Source organism: Grampus griseus (assembly GCF_964374135.1).
Source record: "Grampus griseus genome assembly, chromosome: 3".
NCBI lineage: Eukaryota > Metazoa > Chordata > Mammalia > Artiodactyla > Delphinidae > Grampus > Grampus griseus.
This window is the reverse complement of record NC_139019.1, coordinates 26,026,402-26,049,555: the sequence shown is the minus strand read 5'-3', so window position 1 is coordinate 26,049,555 and position 23,154 is coordinate 26,026,402. Positions and strand designations below refer to the sequence as shown.

The 23,154-nt window shown below is 43.0% G+C and overlaps 1 protein-coding gene across 1 annotated transcript in view; it reads right to left on the bottom strand.

Moving 5' to 3' along the window:
• PDZD2 (PDZ domain containing 2) overlaps positions 1–22,853 on the bottom strand; it is a gene marked incomplete at its 5' end in the record, with an annotated part of 239,749 nt that extends 216,896 nt beyond the window's left edge. The window contains one exon of the mRNA XM_082650455.1: positions 22,378–22,853. Coding sequence (XP_082506581.1) covers positions 22,378–22,853 — 476 coding nt within the window. The remainder of the gene's footprint in view (positions 1–22,377) is intronic.
• Positions 22,854–23,154: the final 301 nt, after the last annotated feature.

The window sequence follows — 23,154 nt, the reverse complement described above, 5'->3', positions numbered from 1 at the left end:
TTAAATTTTAAATTATAAAGATAAATTTAAAATGCAATCATGAAAATTGGTAGAGGAGAGTTTCAGGTCTTCAGGAAGAGAGCAACATCCTAAGATTAAAGCAGTGAAAAGACAATTACAAAAGAAAAAAACTAAAACTCATCCATGGAAACAGTTAAAATTTCTACACAGTAATAACAATTTATTAAAAGATTAAGGGGAATTTTAACTGCAAAGGGATTAAAAAGATTAAGGTCTATTATATCTAAATGCATATTCCAATGCTGAAGATTAGGACTCCAACAGATAGTAGACAAAAGACATGAATAGATGATTTAGAAAACAGGGAAAATAAAATAGAGAAAAAAAAAAAAAACTAGGGGAAAATGGCCAAATTCTCTGATCAAATAAATGCAAAGTAAAACCATAAAAGTGCTACATATTTTAATTAACTTCTACTAAATGTAATTTTAAATCATAATGCCAAATCCTGAAATGATCCTGGTACACTGCACTCATACATTTTTGGTGAGAGTATAATTAGGTAAAGTCATTTGTGAAAAGCAATTTGGCAAAATATCCTTTGACATAGTATCTTCATTCCAGGAAATCTGTCCCAAGAGCAGGATTCAAAAGGAAAGTCCTGGTCAAAAGCATTTCAGGGCTTCCCTGGTGGCGCAGTGGTTGAGGGTCCACCTGCCGATGCAGGGCACACGGGTTCGTGCCCCGGTTCGGGAAGATCCCACATGCCGCGGAGCGGCTAGGCCTGTGAGCTATGGCCGCTGAGCCTGCGCGTCCGGAGCCTGTGCTCCGCAACGAGAGAGGCCACAACAGTGAGAGGCCCGCACAATGCAAAAAAAAAAAAAAAAAAAAAAAAAAAAAGCATTTCAAATGCAGTGTTACACATAGTATTGAAAAACTGGGAATGACAAAGAACATGCTTACCTAAATTATCATTAATGATTATACTTATCAAGACTATTAAGGTGGAACGTGTCTGAATATGTTGTGTGAAAAACGATAATACAGAATTCTGTATGTAATATAATTTAATATTTTAAAAATATTCCTATGGTATTGGTGAAACAGAAAAACAGAACTTTTACATACTGTCAGTGGGGATACAAATTAGTGTAACCTCTTGGGCAAAACAATTTGCAATGAGTAAAAAACTTTTAATGGGATTTGTTTGAGGATTCCACTTCTAGGAATTTATCCTTCACATAAATGTCCTTGTACAGTACACAGAGACGTGAACATACGATTTATTGCAGAACTGTTGACACAGCAAAGACTGCACAATGAAAATGCCCATTAATTGGTGATCAATTAAACAAATCACATCAGAACCCTTTGGTGGAATATTATACAGCTGTTGAAAAGAATGAGAGAGAAAATGATACGTTCTTCTGATTGAACCAATCTCTAAGATAGGTTTTTTTTGTTTTTTTATTTATTTTTGGCTGTGTTGAGTCTTCGTTGCTGCGCGTGTGCTTTCTCTAGTTGCAGCGAGTAGGGGCTACTCTTCCTTGTGGTGCGCAGGCTTCTCACTGCAGTGGCTTCTTTTCTTGCGGAGCACAGGCTCTAGGTGTGTGGGCTTCGGTAGTTATGGCTCGCAGGCTCTAGAGTGCAAGCTCAGTAGTTATGGCGCACAGGCTTAGTTGTTCCGTGGCATATGAGAATCTTCCTGGACCAGGGCTCGAACCTGTGTCCCCTGCATTGGCAGGCAGATTCTTAGCTACTGTGGCACCAGGGAAGTCCTTAAGATAGGTTTTTATTTTATTTATTAATTTAAAAAATAATTTATTTATTTTATTTATTTATTTTTGGCTGTGTTGGGTCTTCGTTTCTGTACAGGGCTTCCTCTAGTTGCCGTGAGCGGGGGCTACTCTTCGTTGCAGTACACAGGCTTCTCATTGCGGTGGCTTCTCTTGTGGCTCACGGGCTCTAGAGCACAGGCTCAGTAGTTGTGGCACACAGGCTTAGTTGCTTAGCTGCAGCATGTGGGATCTTCCCGGAACAGTACTCAAATCCGTGTCCCCTGCATTGGCAGGCAGATTCTTTTTTATTTATTTATTTTTTTTTTGCGGTACGCGGGCCTCTCACTGTTGTGGCCTCTCCCGTTGCGGAGCACAGGCTCCGGACGCGCAGGCTCAGCGGCCATGGCTCACGGGCCCAGCCGCTCTGCGGCATGTGGGATCTTCCCTGACCGGGGCATGAACCCACGTGCCCCGCATCAGCAGGCAGACTCCCAACCACTGCGCCACCAGGGAAGCCCGGCAGGCAGATTCTTAACCACTGCACTACCAGTGAAGTCCTAAGATAGGTTTTTAAATTAAAAAAAAAAAAAATTAAGAGGCAGAATAGTGTGGATAGTGTGCCTCTGTTTGTGTAAAAGAGAAGTAACACAGATAATCTGGATATGCTAGAGAATTCTTGGAAAGATACCCCCAAACTGGTAATGGAGTGGTGCAGCTAGAGACTAGAGAGTGGGGTCTGAATTAAGCAGAATTCTCACTCACTGTCTACTGTGAACATTCTGTTCTACTTGAATGTTTTGCCACGTACAAGCAGTACTTTCCAATGGTAAAATAATAGTTAAGAAAGGTAGTCTGAAAATTATATATTGCAGATGAACATAGATGAGATGGAACTAGATGAATCTATTGGGTTAGCGTGGTGGGGCTATATTTGCATGGTCACAGCTTAGATATTAACATAGAAAAATTAAATTAATTGAGAATTAGGGTAGTAGAATTGTAAGTCATTCTTTCCTTTAAAATGCCACTTCAACATTGTTTTAATGTTGCCACTGAAATAAAGATTAGTGTGGGGCGAGGGACTGGGTGCCTGAGGAATTAACTAATAGCTTTATAAATATGCTGCTCTGGAATGAATAAAGGAAAGAATAATCAGACAAAGAGAGCTCACAAAATGGTCCAGGGAGCAAGCACTTAGCAAGAGGAGTACAGCCAGGGTGTCTGTGCTTTTGGTGGAACGGCTGACCGGGACACCCCATGGTGGGAACTCAGGGGCCACCTGGAAAGCAAGTACGGGGGAACTGGGAGAGTTTAGGAAGAGGGTACATGCCTGCAGAGCCTGAAGAAACCAGCCGTCTGGAGAGCCAATCAAGGAGGAGTGGTGGGCATGGGGCTGATGAGAAACATCTAGATCCCACAAATCTCAAATGAGACATTTCCTTAGGGGGTAGGGCTAACCTTTGTACCTGTGAGATGACTACTCTGGAAATGCTGATTCCTCATGACTCTCAGAAAAAAAAAAATGTGAGCATGTACCCCATACATATATGTTTATTTATTTAACGTGTACATGTACTATTGTACTAATACATTAGATACATTATAAAACATATATGAAAAGGCTACATTTTTAAAATATACACTTAATACGAAGTGCTTAATATTTTAAAATCTTTTTTCACCTTTACTAAAATAAATTACATAAAGTGAATATTATTTTTAGTAAAAGCTATACAGTTAAATATACTCCAAGGTCTTCAAAAACGTGGCTTAACATTTTGGAATGTGATCATTCACAAGTACGGTCTGAAGTTCAGAATAAACGGATGCTGGTTTTAAAGGCTGCCACAGCTGAAGCTATCTCACAAGGATAGGGAGCTCCAAATGGAAACAATACATTAGTGGCAGCACTTAATAAAAAGTAATATTCATTTTGCAACCTTATCTACCACTTGTGCAAAGGTTTTGGTTAAAACTTTGTGTTAATTTTCAACTTGGTTGAGTTTTTCTTGCCAAGTTATTCAGAGGTACTGTCTTTTAAAATAGTTTTTAACATATAAGTTTTGTAAAATTCTTTGGAAGATTTAAAAAATAGAAAATTTTGTTCTCAAGATTTCAAATATGTGCATATGAAACATTTTGTTGGCAAACATAGCATTTTGGGGGAGAAAAGTAATAAGCATGGAAACACTTCCAAAAATCCGTTTTGAAAATGCTCTTTCCTTAGCATGAATTTCTTTCAAATAGTAGTTACTACTTTCTTATCGTTGTTGCAGTATCATCTTTACCTTGAAAAGACAGGTTATGTGTGTTTGCGTTTGCAAAAATAGCCTCCAGGCTGTGGGCCCCAGGACCTGCTCATGCTGTCCCAGGAGGGTGTGGCCAGCTTCCGTGACTGGAAAATCCATCAATGCATGTCAGAACCCACCTTGCTGTCCCGGGAGGGCATGGACAGCTCTCGCTACTGGGAAATCCACCAGTGGGTGCTGGGACCTGCCCTGCTCTTCTGGGAAGAGGCGGATAACTCCCCCCACTAGGAAATCTGTCAGCGAGTGCCAGGAGCTGCCCGCCATCCCAGGAGCATGCAGAAACCACTCACTACTAGGAAATCTGCCAGTGGGTGCAGGGGCCTGTCCCGCTGTCCCAGGAGGGCACAGATAGCTCCTCCACTAAGAAATTTGCCCAAAGGAGGGACTGAAACCACAGCTGAACCCCAGGGGCTATGTGACTAATGAAGAAGAGCTGAAATCTCTCCTCACGGCTGTGTGAACTGTGGAGTTACGCTCCACTGATGGCTTCCTAAATTCAGTGCCTGTGAAACAACTGAAAGGACAACAAGTACTCTTGCAATTGGAACAGGTCTGGCTTTACAGCTGTAAGCTCTGTGGGCATGTACACGTGGAGGTAGGGACAGACCAAAGTGCAAGCTGCCTCCATAGCTCCCACAGTGGGTCCAGGTGCATGACTACCGCAGTACTGGGACCTAACCTCAGTGGACCTGCACCAGTGGCTGGGTGAAAACAACTCCTGAGAGTCACCAGGGCAATTTTCCGGCATACTCACAGTTAAGGCAGGACTGAGAACAGTGCCAACAACAGTCCACTTTGTGAGCTCACACAGCTTGTGAAGGGAACAGAGCACATTCACAGATGAACAGCTCCAAAGGAGGAAAACTCAGTGGCTTCCCTCCCAGTGGCAGTGCTCCAATCCCACCTACGTTGCACCACAGATCAGAATCACAGCTAAGAAACAGATCTGGGGGCCTCTACTCCAACAACTAGGGAGCAGACCACACCCCTGACAGGGCAGTGACAACCACAGAGCAAAGGGAAGGCCCCGCTCAATATCTAGCACAGGCTCTGATCACCACACCACCAATCAAACTCCCTATCAATGGGATAATGTCACAAGCCTCCGGACAAACCTCACCCACCAGGGAGCAGATTCCAGAAGCAAGAGGAACTGCAATCCTGCAGCCTGCGGAAAGGAGACCACAAACGCAGTAAGTGTGACAAAATGAGATGGCAGAGAAATATGCTGCAGATGAAGGAGTAAGATAAAAACCTACAAGAACAACTAACTGAAGAGGAGTTAAGCAATCTCTCTGAAAAAGAATTCAGAGTAATGATAGTAAAGATGATCCAAGATCTTGGTAAAAGAATGGAGGCACGGATCGAGAAGATAAAGAAAATTTTAACAAAGACCTAGAAGAACTGAAGAACAAACAAACAGAGATAAATAATGAAATGAAAAATACACTAGAAGGAATCAATAGCAGAATAACGGAGGCATAAGAACAGGTAAGTGACCTTCTCTGCCACAGAACAGAATAAAGAAAAAAGAATGAAAAGAAATGAGGACAGTCACAGAAACCTCTGGGACAACATTAAATGCACCAACATTCAAATTATAAGGGTCCAAGAAAAAGAAGAAAAAGAGAAAGGGCCTGATTTGAAAAAAAATATTTGAAGAGCTCATAGTCGAAAACTTCCCGAATATGGGCAAGGAAATAGTCACCTATGTCCAAGAAGCACAGAGAGTCCCATACAGGATAAACCCAAGGAGGAACACACTGAGACACATATTAATCAAATGAACAGAAATTAACTACAAAGAAAAAATATTAAAAGCAACAAGGGAAAAGCAACAAATAACACACAAGGGAATCCCCATAAGGTTATCAGCTGATTTTTCAGCAGAAACTCTGCACGCCCTGAAGGGAGTTGCAAGATATATTTAAAGTGATGAAAGGGAAAAACCTATAACCAAGAATAATCTACCCAGCAAGGCTCTCATTCAGATTCGACAGAGAAATCAAAAGCTTTACAGACAAGCAAAAGCTAAGAGAATTCACCACCACCAAACCAGCTTTACGATAATTGCTAAAGGAACTTCTCTGGGCAAGAAGTACAAGAGAAATAAAAGAGGAAGGGAAGAAAAAAATCCTATAAAAACAAACCCAAAACAATTCAGAAAATGGCAATAGGAACATACATATTGATAATTACCTTAAATGTAAATGGATTAAATGCTCCAACCAAAAGACACAGACTGGTTGAATGGACACAAAAACAAGACCCATATATATGCTGTCTACAAGAGACCCATTTCAGACCTAGGGACACATACAGACTGAAAGTGAGGGGATGGAAAAAGGTATTCCATGCAAATGGAAATCAAAAGAAAGCTGGGGTACCAATACTCATATCAGACAAAATGGACTTTAAAATAAAGACTGTTACGAGAGACAAGGAAGGAAACTACACAGTGATCAGGGGATCAATCCAAGAAGAAGATATAACAATTGTAAATGTTCATGCACCCAACAGAGGAGCACCTCAATACATAAGGCAAATGCTAACAGCCATAAAAGGGGAAATAGGGCTTCCCTGGTGGCGCAGTGGTTGAGAGTCCGCCTGCCGATGCAGGGGACACAGGTTCGTGCCCCGGTCTGGGAAGATCCCACATGCCATGGAGCGGCTGGGCCTGTGAGCCATGGCTGCTGGGCCTGCACGTCCGGAGCCTGTGCTCCGCAACGGGAGAGGCCACAACAGTGAGAGGCCCGCATACTGCAGAAAAAAAAAAAAAAATGGGGGAAATAGACAGTAACATAATAATAGTGGGGGATTTTAACACTCCACTTACACCAATGGACAGATCATCCAGACAGGAAATTAATAAGGAAACACAAACCTTAAATGACACATTAGACCAGATAGAATTAATTGATATTTATAAGACATTCTATCCAAAAGCAGCAGAATATACTTTCTTCTCAAGTGCACATGGAACTTCTCCAGGATAGACTACAGCTTGGGTCACAGATCAAGCCTTGGTAAATTTAAGAAAACTGAAATTGTATCAAGCTTCTTTTTCGACCACAGTGCTATGAGATTAGAAATCAATTACAGGGACATCCCTGGTGGTGCAGTGGTTAAGAATCCACCTGCTAATGCAGGGGACAGGGGTTTGAGCCCTGGTCTGGGAAGATTCCACATGCCGCGGAGCAACTAAGCCTGTGTGCCACAACTACTGAACCTGTGCTCTAGACTCTGCGAGCCATAAATACTGAGCCCACATGCCACAACTACTGAAGCCCACACACCTAGAGCCCATGCTCTGCAACAAGAGAAGCCACCGCAATGAGAAGGCTGTGCACCATGACGAAGAGCAGGCCCCACTCGCTGCAACTAGAGAAATCCCACGTGCAGCGACAAAGACCCAACACAGTCAAAAAAATTAAATTTAATTAATTAATTAATTCAAAAAATAAAGAAATCAATTACAGGAAAAAACTGTAAAAAATACAAACACATGGAGGCTAAACAATATGCTACAAAATAACCAATGGATCACTGAAGAAATCAAAGAGGAAACCAAAAAATACCAAGAAACAAATGACAATGACTCAAAACCTAGGGGACGCAGCAAAAACAGTTCTATGCAAGTTTATAGCAGTACAATCTCACCTCAAGAAACAAGAAAAATCTCAAATAAATAACCTAAACTTACACCTAAAGCAACTAAAGAAAGAAGAACAAACAAAACCCAAAGCTAGTAGAAGGAAAGAAATCATAAAGATCAGAGCAGAAATAAATGAAATAGAAATGAGGAAAACAATAGCAAAGATCAATGAAACTAAAAGCTTGTTTTCTGAGTAGATAAACAAAATCAATAAACCTTTAGCTAGCCTCATCAAGAAAAAAAGGGAGAGGACTCAAATCAATAAAATTAGAAATGAAAAAGGAGAAGTTACAATGGACACCACAGAAATACAAAGCATCATAAGAGAATACTACAAACAACTATATGCCAGTAAAATGGACAACCTGGAAGAAATGGACAAATTCTTAGAAAGGTATAAGCTTCCAAGATTGAACCAGGAAGAAACAGAAAATATGAACAGACCAATCACAAGTAATGAAATTGAAACTGTAATTTAAAATCTTCCAACAAACAAAAGTCCAGGACCATATGGCTTCACAGGCAAATTCTGTCAAACATTTAGAGAAGAGCTAACACCTATTCTTCTCAACCCCTTCTAAAAATTCACAGAAGGAACACTCCCAAGCTCATTCTGTGAGGCCATCATCACCCTGATACCAAAACCAGATAAAGATGTCACAAGAAAGAAAACTACAAGCCAATATCACTGATGAGCACAGATGCAAAAATCCTCAACAAAACACTAGCAAACAGACTCCAACAACACATTAAAAGGATCATATGCCATGATCAAGTGGGATTTATCCCAGTGATGCAAGGATTCTTTAATACAAGCAAATCAATGTGATATACCATATTAACAAATTGAAGAATAAAAGCCATACGACCATCTCAATAGATACAGAAAAAGCTTTTGACAAATTCAACATCCATTTATGACAAAAACTCTCCAGAAAGTGGGCATAGAGGGAACCTACTTCAACATAATAAAGCCCATATGTGACAAACTCACAGCAAACATCTTCTCAATGGTGAAAAACTGAAAGCATTTCCTCTAAGATCAGGAGAAAGACAAGGATGTCCACTCTCACCACTATTAGTCTACATAGTTTTGGAAGTCCTAGCCACTGCAATCAGGGAAGAAAAAGAAATAAAAGGAATCCAAATTGGAAAAGAAGAAGTAAAACTGTCACTGTTTGCAGATGACATGATACTATACATAGAAAATCCAGAAGATGCTACCAGAAAACTACTAGAGCTAATCAATGAATTTGGTAAAGTTGCAGGATACCAAATTAATACACAGAAATTTCTTGCATTCCTATACACTAACAAGGAAAGATTAGAAAGAGAAATTAAGGAAACAATCCCATTTACCATTGCAACAAAAAGAATAAAATACCTAGGAATAAACCTACCTAAGGAGGTGAAAGACCTGTACTCAGAAAACTATAAGATACTGATGAAAAAAATGAAAGACGACACAGATGGAGAGATATACCATGTACTTGGATCGGAAGAATCAATATTGTGAAAATGACTATCCTACCCAAAGCAATCTACAGATTCAATGCAATCCCTATCAAATTACCAATGGCATTTTTCACAGAATTAGAACAAAAAATTTTACGATTTGTATGGAAATACAAAAGACCCCGAAGAGCCAAAGCAGTCTTGAGAAAGAAAAATGGAGCTGGAGAAATCAGGCTCCCTGACTTTGGACTATACTACAAAGCTACAGTAATCAAGACAGTATGGTACTGGAACAAAAAGAGAACTATAGATCAATGGAACAGGATAGAAAGCCCAGAGATAAAATCACACACCTATGGTCAGCTAATCTATGACAAAGGAGGGAAGAATATACAATGGAGAAAAGACAGTCTCTTCAATAAGCAATGCTGGGAAAACTGGACAGCTACATGTAAAAGAATGAAATTAGAACACTCCCTAACACCATACACAAAAATAAACTCAAAATGGATCAAAGACCTAAATGTAAGGTCGGACAGTATAAAACTCTTAGAGGAAAGCATAGGCAGAACACTCTCTGACATAAATTGCAGAAAGATCTTTTTTGATCCACCTCTTAGAGTAATGAAAGTTAAAACAAAAATAAACAAATGAGATCTAATGAAACTTACAAGCTTTTGCACAGCAAAGGAAACCATAAACAAAATGAAAAGACAACCCTCAGAATGGGAGAAAATATTTGCAAACAAGGCAACTGACAAGGAACTGATCGCCAAAATATACAAACAGCTCATGCAGTTCAATGTCAAAAAAACAAATAACCCAGTCAAAAAATGGGAGGAAGATCTAAATAGACATTTCTCCAAAAAGACATTCAGATGGCCAAGAGGCACATGAGGCACTAATAATTAGTGCTCAACATCACTAATTATTAGAGAAATGCAAATCAAAACTGCAGTGAGGTATCACCTCACACCAGTCAGAATGGCTACCACCAAAAACAATCTACCAACAGTAAATGTGGAGAAAAGGGAACCCTCCTACACTGTTGGTGGGAATGAAAATTGATACAGCCACTATGGAGAACAGTAGGAGGTTCCTCAAAAAACTAAAAATAGAACTACCATATGACCCAGCATTCCAACTCCTGGGCATATACTCAGAGAAAACCATAATTCAAAAAGATACACCCCAATGTTCATTGCAGCACTATTTACAATAGCCAGGGCATGGAAACAACCTAAGTGTCCATCAACAGAAGAATGCATAAAGATGTGGTACATATAAACAATAGACTATTACTCAGCCATAAAAAGGAAGGAAATAGGGCCATTTGATATGGATGATGTGAACAGACCTACAGACTGTCATACAGAGTGAAGTAAGTCAGAAGGAGAACAACAAATATCGTGTAATATCGCTTATATGTGGAATCTAGAAAAATGGTACAAATGAACTTACTTGCAAAGCAGAAATAGAGACACAGATGTATAGAACAAACTCATGGATACCAAGGAGGGGAAGCAGGGGGTGGGATGAATTGGGAGATTAGGACTGATATATATACACTACTATGTATAAAATAGATCACTAATGAGAACCTACTGTATAGCACAGGGAGCTTTACTCAATGCTCTGTGGTGACCTACATGGGAAGGAAATCTAAAAAATAGGGGATATATGTATAATTGATTCACATTGCTGTACAGCAGAAACTAACACAACATTGTAAAGCAACTATACTCCAATAAAATTTTTTTTAAAAATAGCCTCCAGAAAGCAGGCCATTGAGAACCACTTGTTCATAGATAAAGTGGGCAAATTTGAAACAACTGTCTTTTTTGCAGAAGAAAAGAACTGCACAGCCAACTTTAAGTTGGATTACTCTGAATGCATTGCCTCAAGATAAACATCAGACCTCTACAGCGTAAAGCGTTTCCATGGTCATTCCCCATCTCATTACAGAGAAGAGTAAAAATTCTACTAATTTTAAAAGTCTTATTTTTACAAAATTAACCATACTGATGACATTCTTTAGCATTTGGGGCACTTCTGTCTTTAGCTTCTTGGCTGTATCAACTTTCCTAGGACCAATGCAGTGAATCAGTTTCATGTTCTGACCTATTTTTATAACCTTACCCCGAATTTAAAATTCTAATCAAAGCAGCTGTTACCTTATATAATTTCCCCATAAAGCATTATTTTAACTAACGAAGTCACTGCCTTTTGAAAATATATCCTTTCTGGTACCTCTTTTCTTTAGTGACTCATGCATAAGTAGGTGTCCTATTGCACTAGTGAAGCAGAACGAAGCAAATACCCTTATTTGGAACATGTGAGAAACGGCCGTACTTTTCTCAAACCATACAGCAAACTGCCACATGGCAGACTGTTTCTTTAAAACTTCAGCAATGTTTCTGTGTATCTTTTAGTAGAATTTGCTGACAAAATCAGGCATTTTATTTTGTAGCTCTATTGTCTTCTATGTATTATTTTAGCTATTTTTACCACATCAGTGAGAATGAGGGTTTTCCTAATGGCATGTGACATTTTGCCTTAAGCCATTAAGTAAAAAGAAATTCCAAATAGGCTCGTAAAATATTCAGTTTACTAAAATTCTGGACTAGATTTAGTATTGCATAATTTTAAACATTGCTAAAACATTTAACACTATTTGTATTCATACTGGATATTTAGATTTTAAATATCTTGTTAATTATCGTGACTTCCTACCATCATTAGGGATTATCTCAAGTACAGTCTATGCTTACGGTGAGGTTTTTCTTTAATAATAGAGGCTGTAAGTTTGTATTTCACATAGTCTCTTGATAGTTTTGAATTTTAATTTTTTGTCTGACTTCTTGTCACTCTGAATAGATTGTCATCAGTTTACCTTATAATGTGGTTGAGCACATACCAGTGGTAAAAAAAGGGTCAACCCAGCCATTTTCTTATGGTTTGCTTACACCTGCATTAATTATTTTTAATCCTCTTTTTTTTCCCTCAAGAATTTTAGTTTATCTGTTCATTTGGTAAAGTTAATTTAAATCCTACAAAATACATACATTAATTCATAAGCCTACTTCACTGAGTGAGCCTACATAAACTATATTTCCTTGAAATGAGTCAAAAGTGAATTAATCGGGCTTCCCTGGTGGCACAGTGGTTGAGAGTCTGCCTGCCGATGCAGGGGACACGGGTTCGTGCCCCGATCCGGGAAGATCCCACATGCTGCGCAGAGTGGCTGGGCCCGTGAGCCATGGCCGCTGAGCCTGCGCGTTTGGAGCCTGTGCTCCGCAATGGGAGAGGCCACAACAGTGAGAGGCCCGCGTACCGCAAAAAAAAAAAAAAAAAAAGTGAATTAATCGGTGAGAGGACCTTTGTGGATCACCTCTTCTTCCCTCAGGACACGTCACATACCACACAGGACATGGGATCCTCTGACATACACACTGAATAAGGATGCCAGTGTCAATCCATATCTAAAATATTAGCCAAGCTCAATTTCTTATTTTTTTAAGATAAAAATATATCTTGAGATGTTAATAATTTTTTCCCTCACCCCATGGATCTTCTTCTCATCCCACTTGGATGACGAACTTTCTCAAGCAAGAAGCATTTCTGGTGACTGCCATTTAAGTCCTCTCTGCCTATTCTGCTGGGTCAGACAGGAGCCTCATGAGAATGGACATCTGGACTAAATAAAACCCTTGAGTCAGGGAAAACCCTCAAGACTTGCCATGCAATTTGACAGGGACCTGTATTTAATGGAGCTTGAATTTTTATGAAGGACACCTACTTCCTCTTCCCCTGATAACAGTTCAGACCTCCTTCAGGGACATTTGTGAAAATATATCTGTGAGCCCAAAGGTCAAAAGTTTCTTAATAAATGCTAGCTCCATTTAAATGGTCTAACCTTCAAGTCCAGCATAAGGGCAGGACAAATATGCACTTCAGCCTTGGAAATAGCTCAGTCCTCCCTTTCCCTCCCCCACCCCCCCAATGGCTAAATTTGAGCCCGAGAGACATTGTAAATGATAGAATCACCCTTTCTCTGGTGAAGAAAGAACCCTGAATGAGATAACATGGGGATGAATCGCTGATGCCCCTGTATCCAGGTTTCTGTGGCTCAGGGGTACAAAGGACCCGGATATTCAACCTGTGGGTTGCTCTGTCCATTTCAACACTGGAAAGCCCAGTCATCCAAAATGCCGCTAGAAGCCACTTCTCCACGACCATTTATTTAAAATAATATAACTTAAACTCATACCCTCAAAATCTTTGGAGGAAGATCGTATATCAAAAAAGAAGCCCATGAAGAAATCTATGTAACTGTTGAAAACCCATGTTTTATTATAACTTGCACAGAAGATACACACATACACACACACACACACACACACACACACACACACACACACACACAGGTCCTGAAAATATCAGATTTTATTCCCATCCAGGAGAAGGCAGCAACCCATAGTCCAACACCAAAAGACAGGAGTTCAAGTCTCAGAACCTCTGTGCTTGGCAAACAGGTTAATTAGGAACAGCGAAGCCAGGCCACATGGTTACCTGCCTCCACTCCATAAGACTAGAGAGGAACGAGGATCGAAACAGGTGCTGAAGTTTGGACAATGACCTTTTGGAAAAGAAAAACTTTTGAGGGCATCTGGTGCTCAAAATGAGAGAATCAAAATGCTTATCACTTATTTAATACCTGGACGTAAAAATGAGGTAGAAGTCAAAATGCTTGAATATGGCCCAGGAGTGCCCAGAGAGAGAAGGGTATGAAGTCGGGCTGGTAGGACTATAATCACACTGAGATGATCTAATCCTTTTTTCCTCTTTATGGTTTACAGTTACAACAATTCTCAAAAATAATGCTAAAAGTTTCAAAGCGAGTGTCTCAAGTGGGAGATTTGGGTTTTCCATCTCCCATGGCTGCAGTCCCCCAGCAGTGGCTCTGATGGGGGTACCAGGAGAAGCAGGTCACTGGGATGAAATGAAAGAGCATCTCTGGAGGGAGCTCTGCAACCTCACCCACTTTTAAATCATGAAAAGTGGCTCCTTTAATGTAATCTTTTCCCTCACAAGAACAAACAGACCTTGAAAAACTGCTCTGTAAGTGGCCCTGGAGTTGCCTGCAGGCTGTAATTGAGGGCTCACCAAAGATGCTAGGTTTCTAAAGAAATCCACCCCATTGGCTGGCGGAGTGTTTGACATTGCCCTACTACTCACCCTTCCCTGAGGCTTTCTGATTCCAGGAGGCTTAAGCTGGGCTGGGGGAGGACAACTTCCCCCACCATCTGTCGCCAAGAGCTAAGCAGGAGTGGGCTTATCAGATCAGCTACTTACCTACTTGTAGGGGACCGGGGCTGCCAGTGTTAGGAGGGGATGCCATGGGGGGAACAGGGATGGGGCACCTCCTGGGGGCAGCACAAGGACACCAGGTACCAAAGAGGAGAGGGATGATGCCTGAGTCCCTTTCTGCTGAGGGATGGCGCAGATGTTCCCATTCTAGAGAGAGCTCTGAAGGCTGAAAACGTCATCCTAACCCCACGGTTGAGAAACCCACACAGCTGAATGAATAATAAGTTTGACTAAAATGCCCAGCACCATTCTCGACTCCAACCACAAGAGGGCAGGCGATGGCAGAAGATGGTCTACAGCCTTGCCCAGAAAGTGCTTGGAAGACCTGAGGGAAAGTTCAGTCCAAGGGTCATCAATTACACATTTATGAAGCTGCTACAAGTTAAACTCTTGTTGAGAAGGAAGGTTCTAGATGTAACTACCATCCATTTAGAGAATGTATGTAGAAATATGTAGAAAAACTTGATTTTCTATTTGTTTCTTACAGTCAACAGTAAAGTGCAAAAAAATTTTTTTTCTAATTTCATTGGTTACTGTTTGTAGTGTTGAAGAAAAAGTTCTAGAATTTGAGCCAGAGGCCCTAAATTCTGGTCCTTGCTCTTCTCTTAAGAAGATTCTTGACCCCAGGAAACCACCTCCTGGAGCCTCAGTTTCCTCCTTGGTACGCTGATAAAATAGGACTTGGATGAACTCTGGGCTGCCTTCCAGAAAACAAGACATAAAATGCAATAGCATGTGGGGAAAGCCGGCTGAGAAGAATGAAGTGGGCACGAATGTAAGGTCCTGTAATGCTCCATTGAGGCCGCATCCTTGGGGAATGGGCTGTTCCACGTGACGACTTTTCCAGGTAATTGAATTTTAAATGCTGAAATTTGTTTTCCTTTTAACCTTCTGTAATGGAATCTTTCTGAAGTGTATTACACGCCTCTCTGGCTTCTTAAATCGAAAACTGAATATAATTTAACCTTTCCTGAATGTTGTAGGTCATCATGATGACTACCTCTTACTATATATACAGTCCTGAATAGAGCACTGGTGCCTCTGGGCACAGTATTCAGGTAAGCAGGACCCTCGTGCGTAATGTCCCCAGAGACTATATTATAAAGCTATAATTGGCAATTCTTCCTTCCTGCAATCTCCTACATCACTACCTGCAGTCATTTCTCCAAGTAACACCTTCTAGCAGCCTCCTGACACTCTGTTTAAAATCCGCTATAACCTAGAGGGAACTCAGTGTTGCCATGGGTAACCGGTGTCTGAGCTTGTAACAACTCTAAATTTAATTTTACACGCAGTTAGTGCTGTGCTGAAGGTTACCTCTGGCCAGGGCTGACATTCAGCTAGTTCGCCCAGTAGTAACGCCCCTGTACCAGCTGGCCAATCGCCCTGAGCTCCCCAGGTCCTCCTGCCAGCCCAGCACCCTGGCCCCTCTCCTGGGACCACATATATATTTCACACCCCAGTAACTCAAAGGTGCAGTCTGGCTCTGGGGTGGGGGGGCGGCGGCACCAGGATGCACTAGCATCCTTTCCTACAGGCTGGTACCCACACCACACAGGTCGCTCAGTGTTTGAATATCACCCTGGTTTCTGGGCTGAAGATTATCCCCTTTCCTGCTGAGCAAACTGACAGAGTTTTAGGCTCTTCTCTGACCCTCAAACTCAAGGGCTTTTTCTCGGTTCATGCTGTGCCCTGGGGTCAGGTCGCCTGAGACCAACCAGGAAGGGTGTTAAAAGCTACCTTTGATTGAACATCTACCATGTGCCAGAGGCCTATTCAGTACATTAAATAAATCATCTTATCTCATCCACTAAATGACCCTGTTGGGGAAAGCATCAACCTCCCAATGCTGAGGTAACCTTACCACACAGCCAATAAGCGGGGCTGAGAGTCAGGTCCACCTCTCTGAGGCCCCTGTTCTTTGCTCTGTGCCCTGCTCATATGTACTAATGTACAAAATAGTCCACTTGAGGTTCACATCCTGAAAAATACATTTGAAGTGGAACATGGGCCCTTTTACTTTTCAGAAAAGGCTACTTGTTTTTATTTTGGTGTGTGGGTTGTGTTTTAATTAATTCCACATTTTGTTACCAATTTGGAACAATCTGTCCGCAGGGAACGGATCTGGTTTACTTATAGAAAGCTAGCGGAGGGAGGGAGGGAGGGAATGGGGTTACAAAGTATTCCTTGCAGGAAATAATCTAAAAAACCTTCCCAGTTCTCCGGTCGCCAAAAAGACATATACAGAACATTCCAGAAAATCTCATCTTCCCCAGAGTAGGTATGATAGAGTCGCAGACAAAAACTTTCCTCCATGTGTTACCAGCTACGCCTGACAGATGGGGCATGTGACATCAAACGTTACTGGTATTCCTCGCCGTCTCAGAAAGTTTCCTAGAAGTTCACTCTGCGATGATGCTGTTACCGCTCAAAAGAATGAGGGGTTCCCAGCACTACTTGGGGATGCTGGAAGCAAACTACTGACCTCGTGATTGTCAGTCAGCGAAAAAGCAGAAAGGGATCTGCAATTTTGGGACAGTCACAGGTTAAGCTTTGGAACCGGTTCTGGGGTACAGAAGGGTGTCAAACCCATGGCTGTGAATTCTCTGCTCTTCCCCCAGGGATGAACTTTCCAAATTGACCCTAAACGAATTTTTAAAATAAGCCAACCATGACCTCATCTTCTACACTTGGCACCTGCTTCTCCCATGCTCAGCACACAGGCGATCTTTAGAGTGTTCTTTTCCGAAAACATCCACAGTGCTCTAAAGTTTCCAGAGTGACCTTGTCAGGGAGGAAATTGCCTGAATAACTCACTGGCCATAGGTGACAGGGTCAAAATATCATGTACACTAGTTTGCTAGAGCTGTCAAAATAAAGTACCACAAACCAAGTGGCCTAAGCGACAGAAATGTGTCGTATAGTTCTGGATGCTAAAAGCCCAAGATCAAGGTGTTGGCAGAGCTATGCTCCCTCTGAGTACTGGAGAAATACCTGTTCCAGGTCCCTCTCTTAGCTTCTCGTAATTCCCTGGCTTGAGGCAGCATGGTGCCAACCTTCATGTGGCATTCTCCCTGTGTCCTTTTTATAAGGACACTAGTCCTATTAGATCGGGGGCCCACCTTACTCCCATACGACCTCATCTTAACTAATTACATCCGCAATGACCCTATTTCCAAATAAGGCCACGTTCTGAGGTTCTGGGGGGTTAGGAGTTCAACGTGTGAATTTGGGGGGTGGGACATAGGATTCACTCCATAACATCATCTAAGGGAGTTTTGAATTCTAAATCAAACTCAAGAGAAGGAACAGAACGGATTGCTCAAAAGAGCACCCCCTATTATAATTCCAAGTGATATTGTGGATGACTTATTGTGTCGGTGGGGTGGGGGGGGAGGGAAGTTAGTGTACTGACACCTGAAACCTGTTGCTTACAAGTAAAGGTGACAGGACCAAAGTATAATTCTGGTGCAGATTTGAGGTAGTACAGCACAGAAGTTAGAAACACAGAATGTGGTGGCAGCTAGACCCAAGTTCACATCTGGTTCTCGCTTTCTTAGGTGACCTTGGACAAGTTACATGGCCTCTCTGTGGTCAAGGTTCTCATCTAAAGCTGTCCTTTATAAATCTGTGGTATGTATTAAATCACAGTGGGCGGCAGAGTGTCCCTATGGTAGCAACTGCTCAATAAACAGCATTTCTTGTAATTATGCCAGAGAACTAAGGAGTGAATCTTGAAAAATCGACCTTGTCTCTTTCTCTGCTGTCTTGTGAACGTGCTGGTTGTTATGGGTATTGGGAAATCAGGACTCCAGGAGCCCTTGCCTCGTTCCTTGATTCACTTTCACACTGTCTTGAAGACCAAGCAGAGGGTCTTGGCCTTCTCCTTCTCCTACCCCTACATCTGAGGGGTTCTGGGTAGACCTTCCCTTACCTGGCCCTTCACCATCCAGCACACACATAATAGCCCCATCAGAGAAGGGAAGTTCAGAACCATGACTATTCACTAGTAGGAAAGTTATGTTTGGAGGATTTACTTCCTTAGCCATGGAAAATTCCTGGAAGCCCAGTACAGTAACTGTTTCCTTAGTTTCTGTATTCTCGATGCTCTGGCGTTTGGGGCTTTGATCCTGGAGAGACTGCCTCCCCCGAGCCCTCCCCCCAACCACCCTGGGGCCAGCTAATTCCTAGATATAGCAAACAATTCCCCTGGGAATGTGCCTTTGCTATACTAACCAACTAGCCCAGAGTCCACACCCCAGCTGTCTTCTTTATCAAACTCTTACACATCAAGCCCATACGTCCCTGTCTAAATCACCTGGGGTCACGTACTAGACGACTAGAGACCACCCCTATAGCTCAGAGCCTGCCAAAATGACTCAAACTATCCTATCCTAGGATTACTCAGTGTACCTACCATGCCTCGCCCAATCCATCCCTTGAAACCCCCAATAAAGGCTTTGGGCCATGCCTTCCCCTCTCCCCGCTCTGCCTCCTGACCAGCGCTGGTGTTTCCCCCTGTGGCCCTGCAAAGTGTGCTGTGCCCCCATTTCTAGGGATCTGTGAGCATAAACTTCTTCCTTCATGACAGTCGTTTCCCTGTCTGCAGGTCTTACCATACTTGATTCAAACAAATCCCAAGCACATTTTAGAACACCCACAGGCCTGTTCCTTGACCTTTTTCCTATTTCCATTCCCCAAGCTCCTCCTCTTCAGCTATTTTAGCCCAGATGCCAACTGGCCACACCTGCCTGAATGTTTCTTTCTGACCACCCTAGGTGGAGTGGTGCACTGGATCGGGTATCCAGTTGGGAGTCAGCAGAGGGAGAATGAGAGTTGGCTCTGCCAGTTATCACTGGCCGGGCATCACGGCAACACCACTTCACCTCTGCGGGCTTCTGGAACCAAAACACCAGCTCAGGTGGCCCAAGTGAAATGTTTCATAGATCTCTCCTAATATGTTAGCAAAGGCGGCGAACTTCCTTCCCATCCCCACTCTGCTATCCTGACACACTTACCCAGGGTCTCAAAGCTAGTTTCCAAAAGACCTGTGGAGAGAACCCAGAATTCCAGGCTCAGTCCTACTGCTTCTTCCATCACATCATACTTGCTCCTTCCTCAGAGCTTCCATGAAAGAGTCTAGTGCTGTGTTCCATCTTCTCATGACCCTGAGCCCATCACCTTTCTATTCTTCTGTATCTTCTTTCTTTGCAAAATGGGCATCATCCTATCACTTGCTCCAACTAGTAAATTAAAATCACCAAGGAATCTTCCCCTGTAGCTGTCAAACCATCTTATTCCAGGGCCAGATGTACTTTCAGAGCGTGGGACAGAAAATTTTGCCTCTTAAAGACTCCACAGCCTTAAGTAGTACAAGAGAAGAGCTTCCTAAACAGATGAGGAACATTTCCCAAGTATGGGAAGACTTTCTCCAACGTCCTAAAGACTCCACCGATCTCCTGGATAAGAAAATCCCAGTCTTCCAAAACCCTCTCCACGTACAATAGTCATCCTGATGCTTTTATTGAGCACGATTTATTGTACTAGACATAGTACTAAGCCCCACATGTGCATTATTTCACCATTTAATCATTGTTATCAATAGATATTTGTTCTTATTTCACAGATGGGAAATCAGAGTCTGAGAGGGATGATTTTCCCAAGGTCGACCAGCTGGTAAGTGGGGAAACCTGGGGAGGCAGCCCCGGTTGTCTGGCTTCAGAGCTGCAGCTCCTGACCACAGCACTCTCCTGCTGGATGTGCCCTCCATGCTCCTCCTGCTACCTCTCCATCCAAACCCACTCCCTTCAGATCAGACAGCTGCAAATGATGAGGACATTCAAGAATAGCTTTGAAAGGGCTGCCTCACAGTGATCCCCACTTCTAACCGTAAGGAACCCACCACCAGGGAGTAGAGTCACCTTATCAAGTCCTTGCAGCATCTTGAGTGCTACGGTGGTCAGCACTGCTTCTTTGCTAAGAGCAATCTCTAATCCCAAATCAAAACATTTATCTGCAACATCACTCCTTGAAAATGAGCAGTTATCTCCCAGGAGCTGCCAGTTAGGCACTCAGCCATTAGCCAAGAGCATCACATCAGTCCAAGAGGCAACCCAAAGGAAATACTAGTGAAAGTGTCTACTGAGTAAATACTCACGTCAACCAGCCAGCCCTGTGCTATGTCCTTTCCATGAACTGGCTCATTTAAACTCAGACCACGTTGCATGTGCCTAATGACTTCTTGTTGGACCCCCCCCCGCCCCATATCCACTCTCCACCCTTTTCTACCCTGCCTTTTGTTCCAGGAGGCTCACACAGATGAATAACACCAGTGGGATCCCTTGCCCCTGGCTGATTCCCATTGATGGGAAGCTCTGGTAGGAGACGGAAGGGAAGGAAAAGATTGAAGTCAAGGTATTTTTGCACTGTTTTTCTCTCTTCAAGGTCTTCTCGGGTTAGATGGTCACCATCTAAAAGGTCACCATGATTTCCAAGGTGCCCTTCTCTCTATGATCCTCTCCTTCTGGGATATAGGAGACATCCTCACAGGAGCCCCTGAAGGCTTGACAAAACTTACGCATCTCAGAATATCTTCAAACTTCTCTTTTCCTGTCTCTTTCATATATACCCATCGTTAAAACCCTGGTGTGCAGTAATGGATTAACTTGGCAGGTTTGGGGTATTCAATACCTGTGCATTCCAAAGAAAGGAATGTCCCTTGACCAGCTCCTGGGAGGTAACGTCTAAGCTCTTGAAATATCCTGCCTGATAAGAGTGTCTTTGTATACCTGGGACCTTGGGCCACACCAGATAGTTTATGCTAATAATGTGATCTATGATGGCGGCTTTGGGCCATGTGTTACTAGTTTGGTCTCTGAAAGGACTGGATACTTAGTAACTAAGGTCAGCTACACAGGCATGGAGCGCTTGTGTGACTGACCCCCAATAAAAAATCTGGACACCAAGGCTTGGGCAAACTCGCCTGGTTAACAATACTCCATTAAGTGTTGTCACACATCATTGCTGAGAGAATTGAGTGCTTCTGTACAGCTCTGCTAGGAGAGGACAACTGGAAGCTTGTTCCTGGTCTCTCCTGGACTCTACTCTATGCACCCTTCACCTTTGCTGATTTTAATCTGATTCCTTTCATTGTGATAAACTGTAACCGTGAGTATAATAGCTTTTCTGAGCTCTGTGAGTTCCCCGAGTAAATCACTGAAGCTGAGAGTGGTCTTAGAGACCCTAACTCACCCAGAAAACAACAGAACAGTCCAATCGTAACTTACTGCCATGGTAGGTTGTCACATGGGTAGAAAACAGAAATATGTTCATTCAGATAAGATCCAAATGGATCTTCCAGGATGGGGAAACTGGTGGGGTGGGGGATGGTCTAAAGACATTTCTAAGCATCTCAAGGGTCTTCTGGACTGTGAGTCTGTGACAAAGGTGATATGGGACAGGCAGATGGAAACATAACCAGGACCTAATCTCTGTTGCTCCGATTAGAGGTGAGATGCTAGGTTGAATGGAAAAGAGGGTCTAACTCAACGTGACATTTCTCATACTCTTATAATGTACTGTTTCTCTTCTTTCTAACCCAAGTTTCAAGGAAAAAGGAGAAACTTTGAGCCTGAGTCTTCTAAGAGATAAGGAAGCAAAAAGAGAAACATATAAATACCAAAAAACTTCAACTTAGAGTGTGTATTTTCCCTCTGTAAGATAAATGCCACTGGCTAATCACCACAGTAGGACTCACAACCCTCAGCACCTGCCGATCCCAGCATCAGGCGTAAGTGAACCACAAGAGCTCCGCATCCTGCCCCCACGCCAGCCGGCACTCCCCACTCACCTGGCCCCAGTGACATCGACTCCGACCATCAGCTGCCCATTCAGGGAGAGGATCTCATCCCGCAGTCGGACTTTCCCACTCTTCCCTGCCGGGCTGTTCTTCCTCAGCTCTGTCACCCAGATGCAGCCCACATCCAGCACGGGGCCCTGGTGGGTTTTCCTCTTCTTGCCCCCTCTGCGCTTTTCTCCATAGTCCCCGAAAACAGGGATGTTCCCAAAACTAAGGCCCACAGTCTCTGCATCCCCCAGCTCCTTGGCGAGGTACACAGTACAGATCTCCATCCCCGTGGGGCTGTGGTCAGGTGGGACCGCACTCTCGTCCACAGCAAAGTTCAGCTGGATGTACTCCTGCAGCTTCCGGATGGCCGCCTGGCAGAGGCGCTGCTCCGGCCCGGCCCCGCCCTCCCGCAGGCTGTTCTGCAGCCACTGGTAGAGGAGGGGCAGGTGCAGCCCAGCATTGTCCTGGGTGATGGGCATGGTTGGCGACTCCCAGACGCCAACATCATGAGAGAACCTACTCCTGGGGGCTGGGCCCTGTGGGGCCCCTCATCCCACGGGAACGCGGGCTGTCCTCAGCTTTGCCTGTGTTCATGTTCAGGCTGGCAGACAAGCCTAAGGAAGACCTAATCTAGTTCTGGCTGTTTGCTTTGGCAAGAGGAGGATGGGACACAATTAAAACAACAGTGGAACAATCACTGGGCCCAGAGTGTCAATGAGGGAAGGAAGGAAGTGTCTGACCGGTCCGCGCTTGGTTCATTTCACAGTGGGGCCCGTGCAA